Source organism: Paralichthys olivaceus, chromosome 1, assembly GCF_024713975.1.
Source record: "Paralichthys olivaceus isolate ysfri-2021 chromosome 1, ASM2471397v2, whole genome shotgun sequence".
NCBI classification, from domain to species: domain Eukaryota; kingdom Metazoa; phylum Chordata; class Actinopteri; order Pleuronectiformes; family Paralichthyidae; genus Paralichthys; species Paralichthys olivaceus.
The window spans coordinates 13,422,103-13,438,956 of record NC_091093.1 but is presented as its reverse complement, the minus strand read 5'-3'; the positions used below and the strand labels follow the sequence as shown (position 1 = coordinate 13,438,956).

At 39.4% G+C, this 16,854-nt stretch overlaps 1 protein-coding gene across 2 annotated transcripts in view; it reads right to left on the bottom strand.

Annotated features, from left to right (window-relative positions):
* Positions 1 to 16,854, bottom strand: part of ush2a (Usher syndrome 2A (autosomal recessive, mild)) — a 191,314-nt gene that overhangs the window by 157,259 nt on the left and 17,201 nt on the right. For both annotated transcript variants that reach the window (XM_069522155.1, XM_020080329.2), the window contains exons 6-12: positions 14,242 to 14,377; positions 9,940 to 10,003; positions 9,211 to 9,312; positions 8,674 to 8,863; positions 7,041 to 7,255; positions 4,762 to 4,983; positions 1,451 to 1,544 (exon numbers count right to left, since the gene is read on the bottom strand). In XM_069522155.1, the coding sequence (XP_069378256.1) occupies positions 1,451 to 1,544; positions 4,762 to 4,983; positions 7,041 to 7,255; positions 8,674 to 8,863; positions 9,211 to 9,312; positions 9,940 to 10,003; positions 14,242 to 14,377 (1,023 nt within the window). The remainder of the gene's footprint in view (positions 1 to 1,450; positions 1,545 to 4,761; positions 4,984 to 7,040; positions 7,256 to 8,673; positions 8,864 to 9,210; positions 9,313 to 9,939; positions 10,004 to 14,241; positions 14,378 to 16,854) is intronic.

The following is a 16,854-nucleotide window of genomic DNA, read 5'->3' as shown; positions in this document are numbered from 1 at the left end:
ACAGAATTTGTAAACTTGTATGGAGAGCCGGAGGAGATGGCTCTGTTCGGCTCAATCCGGTTTGCAGTGCGCAGCGCGAATGATGGAGACACAGAGAGGAGCAGTAAATTACTGACAGAGCCGGTGAAAACGTATGAAAGGAAGGAAGGAACACTGTAACCTGCGGTTTCCACAGTATTTTTCAACAATGTGATGCGCCCACTGACGATGGTAACATCCATCAGCCCAACTCTTGTCTGGAGTCAGCCTGTGTGTGCGACTGCTTCTTCTTCTATAGCGTATGGGTTCATGTAACACAAACACTATCAAATACAAGCACATGTTCAGGAGACTTTGTTACTTGAGTATGAAAGTGTTTAAACACCCACACTAATGCACATACACTGGGGGTATGAATGATACATTAGCAGTGAATAATGCAGGCTGCAGTGAGGTGAAGCAGTCATACTGAACTTTTCACTGCTGATTGACTGGAGGCTTTTGTTGAGATGGTGCTGACTATTACCTGGCAAGTTGTATTAGCTTTGTTATAAGTACTGTTCCTGGGATGTTGGTTTAGATCAAACTAGTCTGAGAATCAAAGTGCACGCTAACATTCTGCAGCATACCAGTGTGTGAATAGTTGCTGGGATATTAACTGTGACCAGACTTCAGGATAATGTGGGTAATCATGCTATGTTAGAGCTGGTTCATGAAGGATTCATAGCTGACATCAAAGTTGTCAGTTCAAGGCTTCTTTTTCTCTGCAAACTCATATCAGGACGAACATAAAAACCATGTTTAACTTCCTTAGCATTCAGAAAGCTAGAACCAACAGGGATCCTCTCATTAAAAATCATATAAAATGATGTACATTTTTCATTAACAACATGCAGTGTACTGTCTTAATTTGCACCCTGCACTCAGTCCATTAGCCCAAAGGTTTGAAGCAGAAACAACTGGTACTGCTGGTATGACGCATGTGTCCAAAAGCAAGGTGGTTAACTCCACTGAGTCAGACTCTTAAAGTAGGTATAAACACGTTTGTACTTAACACAAAGAAGAAAAATATCTCACTCTTTAATAAATGTGTGTTTATATGTATTTTTTTATTACTGAGGTTCGCTCTATGTCATAAGAGGGAAAGTGCTTTATTATGAGCATGAAAAGATTTTCCGCAAAGTAATTCTTACGAGCTCATTGTGTGTGTGTGTGTGTGTGTGTGTGTGTGTGTGTGTGTGTGTCTGTGAGAGATTATATGATTGAACTTGATATGAGCCATCACACGATGAACATAAGGATCCAATACTGATATTGATAGTTGTGAAAAGAAATTCTGAGAGAAGACAACCCAAGGTGGAACATGTGTTTCAACATGATCCTCCAGTAATACTGGGTGTGTGATGTAAGACTACACTAAAAAGGTTCAAATTGGATTTTCTGTTTTTGTGATCAGGTTTGTGTTACTCACATTGTTTCCCTCTGTGTGGCTCTCAGGCAGGCACAGGCAGCGGTAAGGTGTGACACTGGTATCACAGTGTTCTGCGTGGCCGTGACACTCACATCTGGCCAGGTGACACAGAAAGAGAAAGAAATAAACATAACATAAACTTCTCATCAAAATCTCAAATTGTGTATTATGATGAAAAATCAAACACAAATGTAGCAGCAGTCTGTTCCATGGAACAGAAGTAGTACCATTAGGAAATTCCCATTCAACATTTATAAATGCCATCCTGAGAATTATCAGAGCGACATAGCAGACACGAAGCAGACTGTCCTCTATCTCTCTCTCCCTCTTTCTCACACACACACACACAAAGCATGCACACACAGCACGCACACACACAGAGCACGACAGTCATTTAATTATTCATTCAGATATTCAGTTGCTTTCTCTCTTTCGGTTTTCTTCTCTGTATCCTTTCACCTCTTGCTCTCCTTGTGTCACTTTCTGTTGCACAGTGGCTAAATTAAGCAAATCTGATTCTGAACCAGATAAAAACAGAAGATTTTCTCTTTTTAAGTGCAGTACAGTCTTAACGAGCGTTTAACGTGTTTTGTACAATACCAAATTTCCGAGAACTAATATTAAGAGTATATATTAAGGCAGGCCAGTCACAATCATTTTTGTTGGCCCAGAAATGATTGAGATAACTGATGTTATGACTTTGAAACCACTGATCTAATAATAATATTATAGATTAATCATGCAGGTACATAAGAGCAATTGACTTTTTATTCTTCAGAATATTCAGTTTGACATGAATTATAATTAAAAATAGAAAAATATCTGAAAAAATAAACCACACACAAGCAAAAAAACTAAATAAATTCGACGCACTGGCTCTGTTGACAAAAATTGCTCTTGAATATTTGGCCCAGGATATATGTTACCAGCTCTGTAAACTGGATGGGTTTATGATTTAGACAAGCTTTTAGCTTTGTATTGTATTAAGCTAGTATTTCAGCATTCCCTCTAGGAAAATTGCAAATTTGTAAATTAATTCTCTCGTACATAATCGGTTAAAAGATTACTAATCTGGTTAATATTAAATAAAGTTATTTTTCAATACCTCAGCCTATGAGGTTACTTTTTCATTGCTGTTTGTTTCCCTGTTTGCAGGATAACTCAAAAACTACTTTTATTGAAACTTGGTGTGGTATGTGCCGAGTAAGAACCCATTAACTTTTAGAGCAGATTGGATTAAAGGGCTGGGATCCAGGCATACATCTGGCATATTTAGAGGACTGACATGTAGAAGTGATTGAGGTGACTTGGTGACTGTCATTGTAGTTTATGAGCATCTAAAAGGTAATATCGTGACACAGTACCAAAGTGATCACAGTTGTCCTGAGAAAAACATAGTTCATTTAAAAATAAAAGAAGAGTGGAACTACTCAGACAAAGAAATACGTCCTATGAATGAAAAAGTGCATCTCTGCCAAAAGTATACATAACGATAACTATCAATTTACAGATGAAACAATAATAAAGAATTCATGATGAGATTCTAGCAGGACTCTCTCAACATTAGTGGGTTACCAAAAGCATTTTTGACCTTTTATCCTTTAATGACATCCCATGTCATATCCCGTTAAATATTTGTCTTAATCAAATCATTTGGTTCAACTATCTTCATGTTCCTCTTATGATGTCTAATTAATAATAATTGCATAGTCGACGGTAACAATGTTAACAGCCTTTTAAACTGGATATGCCACACTAATAATGTAATCATTTTTTATTTACATCATCATGCTGAAATTGATAATCGTGCAATATATTAGCATTGCATGATTACGGTAGCACTGATATATTGTTACTAGACTTTTTTAATGTCTGATAGAGGTCGAGCCATAAAAACTTTCTTCTATGTTCTTCATAAACTAGAATGACATAGTGCATACCTCCGCCAAAGCCCAACAGTCTTCTTATGAAACCACATTTAAATTCACTAGATCTGGATTTTTATTTGGATCTGCTCAGAATTATACACACTCATAAATATCAATTCCCTGAATATGCCAGATTTTTTCTCAAGATCCATAAATTATTCTCTGAGAAAAATGTTCTATTTTGCATTGTTAAAAAATGTGAAAAAAACTGATCTGACTGATCCAAAACTGCACCAAAATTGATCTTCCTGATCTATACCACATCCTTCCACCGAGTTTCGTGGTAATCTGTCAAGTAGTTTTTGTGTAATCCTGTTTACAATCTAACCAACCAATCAAATAACAAACATACTTTGAAACTACTGTTTCTGTAGTAACGGAGGATAATTCAATTTAATTAAATCCCAAAATACATTATTTTAAGGCACTTTACAGTCAAGACCTGTAAAAATGATTGGGGGAATTCTAACATTTGCCACAATAAACACACACTTGACTGTGGGGAGAAAAAAACTTCAATTTAACAAGAAGAAACTCAGAACACAGAGAATCATATTCTCATACATGAGTGCAGAGACATACAAAGACACACATGATCAAGTATTGAGTGTATTTCCTTTTGCCATTATGCCTATTTACATGCTTTATAAAGAATTTAGAGAAAGAGAAATAGAAGTATGATGAAAGAGGAGAGGGAGAGAAGGAGGAATGAAGAATGCACAGATGAGATTTCAGCAGCTCTGAGTCTCTGTTTCTCCGACTTTACTGTAACAAGCGACTAATTAAAACAGCTTAGAGGGAGGAGGAGGGGGAGACAGAGTTAGAGATGATTGCCTCCTGCATAATCCCATAATTACCCCAGTCATAAAAAAGTCACTCTGTCAGTCTAATGAAGAGATGTGTTCACAATTACTCAAAAGGCTCATCTCAAACCCAACAGTCTGTGGCTGAGTATTATTCTACAGGTCAAACTTCATTCACTCATTTAAAACCAAACAACACTGAAACGATCTTCAACTGTTCTTTTCAAACAACTACAACACTGAGATGAAATTACAGTTAGTGGCAGGAGACCTGCTCACTAACAAACTGGAAATATGCAACACATGTTGGTTCCAATTACTTCAAAATAGTGAAATTGGAATATTTGCTGAAACAGAAATACAACAAATCTGCACTTTAGGATATAAAAGCTATGTTTGCTACATGTAGGGAACTGTCTACTTCTTGGCATACAATCCAATTTCTTCAAGACATATCCTACAATGAAATATCTTGATGAATTCATTTATTATGACAGCATCTCAAACACAAACAACAACACCCAGAATGAGATGTCATAAAATGAACAGTAAATGTCTGAATATATTTCTAACCCCTCACCTGCCACTGATGGTGATTTCATTGATGGCGTAGTATCTGTGTCGCTGGCTCACGCCTGCCACTCTGGTGTGGTACTGTCCACTCAGATGGATCCTGACCTGGGTCGCATGCACCATTTTCTGCAGTGCAGGAGTGTTGTAGAAGTCGTTATAGCCTGGTCTCAGGTTGGGCTGCGGGGTCAACAGGCTGAATGTGATGTTGCCTCCTGAGAAAGGCACATCGCTGGAAAACACAAAACACAAACACGCTTTAAACCAATGGAGCATTGGTAAATAATACAACACAAACAAACACACACTCTGTCGGCACTTCATCTTCTTTCTCTGCTTCACTCCCCATAGCAACCTCTTCCTCTTCAGGTAATGCTTAAGACTAAATCAGGTCACTGATGCTCTTATTCAGTCACAGACACATTTTCCTGATGTTGCACCAGTTGCAGATGAGCCTCAATATGAACAACTGCTCCCCCGAATTGATCATCATCATAAATCAACTAATTTCACTTGAGTAAACGGCAACTTGGCAACTCATGTGCTGCCGAACAAAAAGTCAATTAAAAAAAAAACTAATCGAGCAAGCATTTACTCAAAGCAATTACAAAAAAATGATGGTAATATGATTTTAAGTATTTTTTTTACATGCAGAGTACAATCCAGCCAGAACTTTTGTTTCCAGTGCAGGTATTTTGTTAACTTCAGTTTCTGTGAATAAAATACAACTGTTACCATTAATGACAACTGTCATTTAAATAACATGATCAGTGCAGTACAAAAACACATCCTACTGTAGTTTAGTAACAGCATTAGCCAAGGTTGTGTTCATCTCTATCTAGATATGATGCAAACTGATGACCAACAACATTCGTGGAGCACAACTGTAACTAAAAACGCTTTGATCGACTGAACTCCCGCAGGGTGAGAGGAACCGATGTCTCCTGCAGGGGTGAGCCAATCTTACGAGACATACAGAAAAAACACTATGTTGAAAGATTAAAGACTTTTTGATTTAATCATCAACCATTAATGTCATGGCTGCCAGTGTCAGGTTCCAATGCTCTCATGCCAATTTAACTAATACAAACAGTGCCAGGAAAGGTTGTGTGTGATATCGTTTGTCAGTCAAGTGAAAAATAAGCAGTTACTAAATAATCTGTGATCTATTCATACCTATTCTATCTAGTGCCAACCAGGGCCTTGATACAAACAGCATCATCAGAGTATGATCCAAATCCATCTCTCTATCTGGTGCCAATCACCTGTTATCGGTCATGTGCCAAGACAACGCTGTAGGTGGTTAGCTTCATAGATCTAGTCACTGTGAGACTCTTGTGTTTCTATGTGTGTGTGTTTGCTCTATATGTGTGTGTATGTGTTATTGGTTTATGTTTGATTCCCATTCATTTCCTTTGACTTATCTTTTATCTATTTTTCTACACAAATGTATGTGTGTGTGTGTGTGTTCATCAATGTGCTTTTGAACTTATTTTATACACTTACTTTACTTTGTCTTCTGTGTAATCTGTTATGCACTGTAGAGGCCATGACCACCAGATAGTACACAGTAAAACAACATGTGATCCTGCTCGGGGAATGTTGCCCTAAATAAAGCACTGACTCAGTTTATTTTCCATCTTCCACATATAGATTGGGCTGTTTATAATGGAAGGACCACTCTGTGTCCAGACACATCTTTATCTGACTGATTACACGGTCACAGACAAAAACTTAAAAACAACCCTCAACATGACTCATCCCCGAGGATTAAAGAGAATACCAACAGTAAGTACACTGTGTTATTGTCCTGTTGATGTCCAATCAAAAATATTGCTTTCTCTGAACCAGTTTTAAGATTATAGTAATTACATGAGTTTCATGGAGGTTATTTAGGATAACATTTAATTACACTGTGCAATATTTTTATTATTTATTCTTCATTATTCTAATTGGTACCAGTCACTTTACTGCTTTTGTATGCATCCTCGTTACCTTGACTTGTGTTTACTTATATTTAATTGAAGAAAAGTTTTAATACTTCTTTTGCTAACATTTACATTTTAGTATGAAGCTGCTTATTTTTTTAATTTGTACTTGATTTGAGGATGATACATTATGGTTTTACTTGCGCCATGACAATAACGTTCTTGAATCTCTGAGTGAGGTAAAAATTCCCAAACTAAAAACTTTGTCAAAAAGTGAAACATCTCAAAAATAAACTGAAAGGGTGTATGATCTTTTGGTTGTGTTTTCTTTGACACAGATGCGCTCACACATCACACGTACCTGGGCAGCTGCAGACAGTTGACTGAGCCTGGTGTCAGTAGAGGCCCATTGTTCTTCATTTTAAACACACTGCAGTTCCTGGCCATGTACTGCCAGTCTAACCACGGCTGTTCTGTGGTGGGTTCACTCTCTGGATCTGTGAGGTCACGTCTCTGCCTTTGGATCAGAACCGATTCAGGCAGAAGACCTCCAAACTGAAGAATAACATAGAACACCTGCCAAACGACGGGTGTGAGTTAGAATGTACAGAACCAGATTTGTTATAAAGGTCTATCTGAGAAATATAATGGATTTCAACACAGCAGGCATGAAATGAATCAAGTCATAGTCAAGCCTTATGTTAAGATTTTGTTGACACTGTCAGACATTTTTGTTTCCCTCTCCAGTAACATTGAAGGACACTGAATTATACTGAGAGGTGCTTATTTTCTGCCCCCACATGCCTTTAAATGATATGGACCAAACATAAACAGGTCAGTTGCTGACTGATCCAAACATGAAGTCTTATTCTTGAAAATGAATTGTTACTCATTAATCATTAGTTGCCTTTCTGTATAAACAACCCAAACTAAATGTGTGCGCACACACACACACAAGCAGACACAGTATTTTCCCACAAAACTATTTCCCTGTGTGTGTAGGTGTCTGTGTGCGTGTTAAGTGTTATCTGCCCCACTACAGTGTGGGCTGGGACAGTAGGTTACACAGCAGGGAGTGCATTAAGCCACCACTGCTGCTCAGACACACACACAGACACACACAGACACACACACAAACTTCAGAAAGTGTCTTTTATCTGGGGACCTGAGCTGAGCAACCACGTCAGGACAGCTCCCAAAATCCTGCACTCACATAAACACTTCAGAGAGGAGAGGGATGAGTCTTTTGACAACCTCAGTGTCGACAGCGCCCAAATCCAGCAACCCCCCCCCCCTCTCACTCTCTGTCTCACTTTGCCCCCCTGTCTACCCCTCACTGCAGTGCTTAGAAAGAAGATGAAACCACTGTCCAGAGCACTCACAGTTACAAGCCGATAGATACAGCAAAGTGTGTGGTGTACAATTTCAGTTTGACACTCTATAATGACAGAAATTCTTTTTCCAAAGTAATGTGGATAACAAGTGAGTAAGTACGGGAGCCAATGCACAATTTAGACGCCACAATGACCTAAAATGACTCGTATTTTTTTGTTTCTCTGACTGGGTCAACACCAGAAATCATAGAAGCTCACTCACAAACATTGGCTCACAGTCTGCAACGTCTAGCCATCTGAAATGTGAATACACCACTGTTTATGCAACCATTTGAATCTTGAGAATAAATATAGAGTGAGTGATACAATAAATACAACACAACTGTTCCTGGTCCCTCTATTCTTTCTCCTCTGCTTTTTCTCCTTTCAACCCAACCAATCGAGGAAGATGGACGCCCACCCTGAGTCTGGTTCTGCTCGAGGTTTCTTCCCATTAAAACGGAGTTGTTTTTTCTCTCGACAGACACCAGGTATTTTTCACTGTGGGAACTGTTCTGTATCTTTCTATGTTAGTCTCATTCTTACATTGTTGTCATTCGGTGCTATACAAATAAAACTGAACAGGATTGATTTGAATTAAATAGATATGAGATGAGTTACCTGGTATTGTCCATTGGTCAAATCTACAGTAATTGTGACTCCCTCATCCAGGTCCTGTGATGTCATGATCTTAGAAAGCCATGTGGTCCCCATGTCCTGGTCGTTGATATAACTGAGGGGGTGGGCGTTAAGGTTCAGTCTTAAGACTCTGTCATTGGTGGTGTCCTCTACAGCGTTGGGGATGCAGTATCTGTAAAGAGTGACAGTTATAATGTACACAACAGTAACAGTTACGTTAATAATAATAATAACTTTATTTTTATAGCACTTTTCAATGCAAGGAACTTTAGTGCTTTACAACAAACAATATGAAATTCACAAACAATCAGAGTAATGAAATAATAATTAGAATGATAAATAATAATAAAAGTCATAGACATCATAAAAGTCATCAGTCCATTAGTCTGCAGTTCAGGTGAGGATGATATATGAACACGTGTAGTGATCAAAATGCAGGCAAAATACATATAATACAGACATAAAAAAAATTATCAATAAAGGTAACAATCGCAGATGTCTACTTGAGAAATTATGTACCTCTCAACTAAAGGGTGTACTCGGGGGTGACTGGGAGGACAGCGACACTCTGACTGGACATGGAGCTCAGGTAGGACGCCTGAGTACAACTCCACTATTTCCCTGTTAAAAGAAGAAACAGAGTTTATTTATTTTACAATAATAACTCACTTGAGCAAAGTGTAATTCTATGCACAGATGCAGTTGGCAATATTAATGAAACTATGTTTTATACAAAATATCATAAAACAGAGAAACCTGTTGAGGAGCTTTTGACGCAACATTTAGAAAATAAAAGACATTATTTGAAAACTCAATCCCTCATTTTGTCAACCCTAATCTTGATTAGATAAATTTGTAAACTCTGAGTCCGCTCTGTGTTCTCTACACCACTGGTAAACACAACACTAATTGCCTGGTATTGAATTCTCAGGGAAATCCTCTGGAAGCAGTATGGATCTTAAGATGCAATGATTACTCTTCTTTCCTCTAACTAACTCTCCTCTACACTTGCAACTTAAATCCATACAATACCTCTATTACTCCTCGTTTTTTATCCTTTTCCCTTTAATCAATTTATCTAAAATATGACATCCCTCTGCCTTTCCTGTGTAAATCATGGTTCCCCTTCTTCCAAATAACCTTGTCGTTCACAACATTAATTTCCTGGGGTCCTTTTGTCCTCCCTCCCTCCTCCTCTGCAGATAGCTGCTCATTACCTGTTACTCTTCCTCACTCCATCCAACTCACCTGTTGGTCAGAGTGGCAGGATAAAATCTAAAGTCCTGCATCCGCCCAATGAACTGATTAGACCCTGGAGAGATGAAAAGAGAGGGGGAGAAAAAAAACATCAAGACGGTGTTAATGGGTTTGTACTGAAGGAAGTGAGTGAGAGGATTTCACAGTATTTAGTAGATTATCTTATCAGTTTCTTGACACAAGCTAAGTGAGGCTGCCAGCAGCTGCTTATAAAGACCAAGTTCATGGAACAAAGCCGACCAGGATCTGCCACAGTCTGCACTCAGTTCCCAGTGAAAGCAACAAGACTTATAAAAGGGCAAAATCATTAACTTGGTTTAAGACCAGGGACAAATCAGGCCTGTCTGAGGATAACCAGGTATTATCTTTTAGCTTCACCCATTCACTCTATTGAGGAAAACTATGTTTAACATGTTTTTAACCAATCTGTCTCCTTACTGTAAAATGCTCTATGTTGGAAACCATTGTCTTTTTGGGGCTAATTGAAAGCTTTTTTTCTCTTAACAGTGGAAGAGAGGATATTGAGCAGGATGACCCCAGTGTAACGTAAAATTCTTCTTCTGTTCATTCACTAATTATAACCTCCACCAAGGAAGTTATGTTTTCACCCGTCTGTTCATTCCGTGTTTTGTCAGCAGGATCATGGAACAAACTAATCTGTTTTCCAAGAAACTTGGTGGAAGGAAGGGACATATTTAATTTTTTTTTTACATTTTCACAGTTTTTTTTTAAAAAATGGTTATGTTAAGGGGACTGATATCTATGATTCTATGTGATTGGGTAGAGATTCAAATAAGAATCTGGATCTATGACATTTTAGATGTGTTTTAAAAGGGGGCAACAGCCTTTTTCCGCCTCTGAACGGTAACAAATAGAGCCACAAACTATAACTACCTGCACCAATTTGTAGCTGACACCTTGTAATGCTGCCTTCGCTATAAGGCTTGTTAATTATAAGAGGACTGTTGAGCCTTAGCTCCTGTCTTCTACTTGGCGGAAAGATGTGGTTCCGGATCAGGGGGTTGATCCAGGATTTTTTTACTTTGTGTTTTTTTTTCAACATTCCCTCTAACAATTCATGGATCTAGATGAAAAGACTGGACACATTTTGGGAATTTGTATTAAGTGTGTGAAATTTGCTGCAGCTTGATTTAATTTAAGAGGACTGTTGCTCTCCTGAGTCATTCCAGTCAATTATCTTTTTTAGCAATAACAAAATTGGTCTAACGTGACAACAGGTTTATAACTTACCTACACAAGGAGGTAAAGGAGGTGTTGAACAAGAGATGCCACATACAGTTTGTCAAATACGCCTCAGTACCAAAGTCTGTTTATCAAGCAAATACACTTGTAAACTGGGATATCGTATGAGCTCAGTGTCCAGACACACATGTGAATACTGGACTGCACACAAGACAACCATGCAAACACTACAAGACAATGTTGGACACATAAGAGACCCACACACAGACAATGATGCTGGTCCAAAGAGAGCCACAGTCTTTTAGTGTCCAACAAACTTCTGTGTAGTTTGACAACAACTCTGAGAATACGGATAACGTCTCTAAGCATCGACAGAACCCATGCCATGTCTAGCTTTGTCTGTGAAAGTGTGTGCATGTGTGTCTGAGGCTTTCCAAAAAAAATGTGTTTGTATCTATGTGTGTATTTGCATTTGAGAGAAGCTTTGCTATGTTTGGGCCAACTAGTGTGTGTGTTGGGGGGTTATGAGTGTGTAAAACAGAGCATGAGTGAGAGAGTGTTATGGGATCTAAGTGTGTTAGAACAGTGTGTGGTTGTGCAGCCTTAGGCTTTGGCTCAGGATTTCTTTAGCGTGTGGAAATGGGATTATGGCTTCCTCTGAAAAGCACTCTCTCTATTGTTACTGGGATGATGCAAGGTATAAGCCTTAATTCTCTCTTCACTCTGTGGGTCTCTGTCTTTTTTCTCTGTGTTTCTGATTCTGTCAACCATCTCTCTCAGTTTCCTACTCTTTGTTTTCATGTTTTTTACCTGATGGCAGTTAATACAGGAAACTAGGGGTGTGATCTTTGTCACTTTTTTACTCTGAATTCTTAATTGACTCAGTCACAACTCAATATTTAAATTAGTTTGATATTTTTCTCAAGGTTTTTGTCATCCAGATTCCAGTCCTGGTTCATTTAGTGATTACTATTAATGATTACTAGAGCAACTAGAATTTAAACTACAACTCCTGAGATTTACACTCTAGTTACCCTGAGAGGTGCTTTTATTTATGTCCACATTTGAAAACCTCATTCCAGAACCCTTTTCTGTATCTGTCTGAAATGAAGGCGACCTGTCCAGGGCATAAACCACCTCTCACCCAATGTCAGCTGGGATTGGCTCCAGCCCCCTTGGGACCCTCAGATGATATCTATCTATTAGATTCTCACTTGGAAAGTGTATTGATAAGTGCCCTGTGAAATGAAGTGTTGAATTTGACACAGGATACATTCGATATTAATAAACTTTAAATAAACAGGCGACCAGCGCTCTATAGCATTGGCAGGCACTCATCAACCTAAATGACATTGTCGATCATGACAACAGCACGTTAATGACAACAGCATTGACAACTAAATCTCCATTTCCAGTTTCCCTTTTCTTTAAATTAACGGGTGAACAGCTCTTTGTGCAGCAGCAGTGCAGCTTCAGGGTTCTGTGGACTGAGTCCTGCAGCAGGTCTTTACTTGCCGCAGCTCAATTACTGCAGGTCACTTTTAAAGTTTCATAGATTAAAGTGACAACCAGCACTAGCACAGGTCAAGCAAACAGCCCATTCCAAACAAACACGTTAAGAACAGGCAGTGCACTATAGTTATAGCTAATGGATGGATGGATGTCGGATCTGCAGTACCTACAAACACACTGATCAAGAACATGTCCTCCTCAGTCTAGACAGAAACTACAGACTTCGGACGGTAACAAATCATATTGCATCCATTTTAAGTCATCTTTTGTTTTTGAAATCATTACTATATCCAGTAGCTTCTGTTTAATCTGTGTAATGTGTAATCTGTGTATCCTGTGTTGCATTTCCTAGGCAGCCAGGCCGAGCTCAGCATGAGGAAAGGAGAGAAAAGTGACTTTTGTCAATGTTGGATCTTGGCAACATTTAAATGAAAAACAATCAATAGTTTTCTTCATTGTGAATTACTGGCAACATTTTATGAGGCAGAGTTCAGGGCGTGATTTAACTCATTCACACATGCCTTACTTTTTCCTCTATCAAGGTCAGAGCCAATCGGAGGCTGAGTTGGCAGGTCTTTGACAGAATGCAGGGGAGGGAAAAACATGAAGCCACACACTCCCTCACACACACACACACACACACACCTGTTATATATTAGGTGCACCAATGAGAACTCACTTGGTCACTAATGATCTGTTATTAACAGCTGATTCAGGACAATTCAACCAATCATGTTTATCCTGATCGATCACTTTAAAATTGTACTGATCATAAACGCAGTTTTCAGTCAGCAGCCCCCCCCACCAAAAACAGACATAGTTGTTAATCAATACATCTGATCAGCATTCGCATAATCAATACACTGATCAGAATTCCAGACACATCCCCAGGTTCAATCCCCCCCACCCCCAACGCACACCCTCTGTGTCTCTCTTTCTCTCTCTCTCTCCCCTGAGCCAATCACTTGTATTGATCATGCCCTCTGATGTGATCTTCAGCTGATCAGATGCTACCTGCAGTGAACTAGGGATCAATGCCTGATAAACGAGAGGAAAAACACTCGTTTATCACCCTGGAGATGAACGGATATCATTTTTCTCTCAATTTCTCTCCTATTGACTGTGAGACGGCTCCCAGGCACCACCAATCAATCACAGATGTGTAGTTGAAGGGGGATAAAGGCTGGGAGGAAAATAGAGGTGGAGTAGTCATTGACACCATATTAAGATATACAGACACGATAAACTAAGAAGTAATTTTTCTCTAATCGGAGAAAAAACAGGCTTTGTTTTTTTTTCAAAAAAGAAAATCTGCTATGCTTATCATTGTTCCTGCTGCAATGTTCAGAAAAAGGGAAATGATTATAGACAATTTTTTAATTGGTGTTACTGAAACCCACCTATATTTTAATGTGATGTGTAATTTTATTCTTTTTTCACAGTTTAACACGAGTTAGGAGGGCATTCTAAAACAGTTCCACTGAAGAACTGACCATTTGACGAATCTTAAACTAATGTAGTATTGATTCAACTTAACAATATGTCAAAAATTTAAAAGCTCAAAAATTCAATCTTTACCGTTAGAGCTGAGTCCCACCCACATGGCACCATCCTCGCTGGTATCAAAGAGTCTGGAGGGCAGAGATCGTGAGCCAAATGGTGTGCCATCCTCCTCCAGTCCATCCAGGAATAGACTGACACGTCTGTCATGGACCTGCAATTCAGTCAGAATGAGATGTAGGTTTTTAGTATTATTTAGTATTATTTTGTATTTTGTATTATCTATGCCAGAATCTGCACAGTAGTCATCAAGGGGATTGTGCTGCGGTATCCAGGTCCCACTGATGCACATGTTTGACCAATCCTGAGCCAGTCTCAGCTGGCAATCATGATGTTTCACCTCATTTTTATAGCATCAAATAACTAATTAAAACCAACTTTTAGGACAAACGAGCTCTTGAGCAAACATCAGTGAGAGGACAACTACCCAAAATGAACAAAAACATCTTTATGAGGTATTTATGTGATGTGTTTAGTTTAAATGACTCCGTTCCAGTTCCAGCCAGTGAAGGAGGCATTATGTTTTCAACTCTCGTAAACATGGTATCTAGAGATCAGCTTTAGGGAATGTCTTCAAATTTGGTACAAATACTCACATGGACTCAAGCATTACCTGATTTGATTTTGGTGCCTGGAGGTCAAAGGTCAAGGCATACAGTGACCTCACGTTCCTGTGAATGTGATCTTTTAGGAGTGCTCATAGGAAATGTCATTACATCTAGTTCAATTAACTTGGATTCAGTAATAAGATTTTGGTGATTGATTAGATTTTGGTTGTCAAATGTCATGGTGACCTCAAACAACATGTTTTTAGCCTCTTGAATGTGATATCTTCTCCAAATAACTTCAACTTTTGATCACTTTTCACTTGGACTCAAAGACGAAGTGATTATGTTTCAGTGATCAGAGGTCACAGTGAGCTCATATGAAAAAAAGTGAAAATATGTTGACAGAAACTGGACTGGTTGGTGGAGTCATACAACCACAGTGCAGTAATGTTTTGAAAAAGGAACTTTATTGATGGAAATTGTCTGACATCTACTGTATCATCATCTACTGTATGTACTGTGTAGCCTTGAACACACCAGGTATTGGGCGCAAAACAAAAATGATCATCAAGTTATAAATCAGCATTTGCATGAGGCATCACTGGATTCATTAACAGTCTGAGTTTCACAGTAAAAACCTAAGTACATGTAATGGAGCAGCCTGGGGGGGCAGATGCAGCAATAAAGCCGAGCAGCCTGTTACTGCTGTAACACACAACGTCTCAGAGAGTGGCAGCTGCTCTGTGTGCGCATATTCCCATCTTTTTTACAAAAGTGTATGCACACACTATGCATGCAAGCGTGTGACCATGTGTGTCTGAATTATACATACAGCTAATCTTCCAGCTCATTTCCCCAGAAGCAAAAAGAGCCTCAGGCTAAAGTGCCTCAGCCGCAAATTAGCTTTCTGTTTGACCAAAAATTTCCTCTCCCCTCCGCTCGCCGTTCCCGATCTGCTGCATGAATATTAAAATCTGCACAGCACACAACACCGTCAAAGCAGGAGAAGCTCCCTGTCACATCAAACCCTGGCAAAAAGAAAGATACTTCCATAAGAGCCCCCCCCTCCAAAAACTTTAATGTGCCCTGTCCCACTCTCTCCCTTTACCTCATCTCCAAATCCTGTGTTTGGGGAACACCCTGTGGGACGACTGATAAACGTGGCTCTCCCTGTCCCTGTCTCCTTCTTCATCTCTCTCGTCTCTCTTCCACTCTGGTCCTCCTTGCTGTGTCCTCTCTCCCCTTCACAAAGTCATTTGATTCCTTCACCTTTTTCTGTTTTGGAGTTTCCTTACCTCCAGTTCATTTGCTCCCTCTTTCCCTATTTCTTATAACCATCTTTACTCTTCTTATTCCTCTTAGACGACCACTTCCCCCTCTCATCATCCTCCCTGTCTCTTCCCCTCATGTTTATCTTGCCCTGTCGCTCTTACTTGTTGTCAGCTCTTTAGGGAAGTTGAAAAGGTGTGAGGAGGGAAATAAGTCCAAGTCAAAAAACGCCTTTAGGGGATGAAGGCAGGCCCAGACAAGTGTCTGCCTCTCAGAGGATAGTTAAGACGGCCAGACAGAGACTTTCATGATGGCTGATTGAAGACTGGCAAGCGCATGAGAGCACAAGAGAGAGCGCAGGAGAGAATAAGAGTGAAAAAAAAAGGAAAAAGAAAAAAAGAGACAGGAGAGAGAAAAAGAAAAGTCAGAGAGCGGCTGTAAGAGAAGGAGCTAGAAGAAGGGCCCTCTTTAGGAATCTCTAAGCCAGAGCTGTGTGGCTCTTGGGGAGATGTGAGGCAGTTGTCAGGCCTGATGTAAATGAATCCTGAAGCGCTTCATCCTCCTTAGCCGCCACGCGCCCTTTTGAAACACAGCCAACTCCCCTTTGTTAGCTTTCACAAACACTTTCCCTCCATGTTTCCTTTTCCCTGTCCATCTGTATTTTACCTCCGTCTTTCCTTTACCTCGCTTTGTCTCTTTCAGCCGGTGTAACTTCAGAGTTCTTTGAGAACAGAGGAAAAAAGAGTAGTAAGAATTCTTCAGTGCTGATAACTCGTCTCATTTGGACTGTGTCCACTAAGTCTGCAGAAAAATA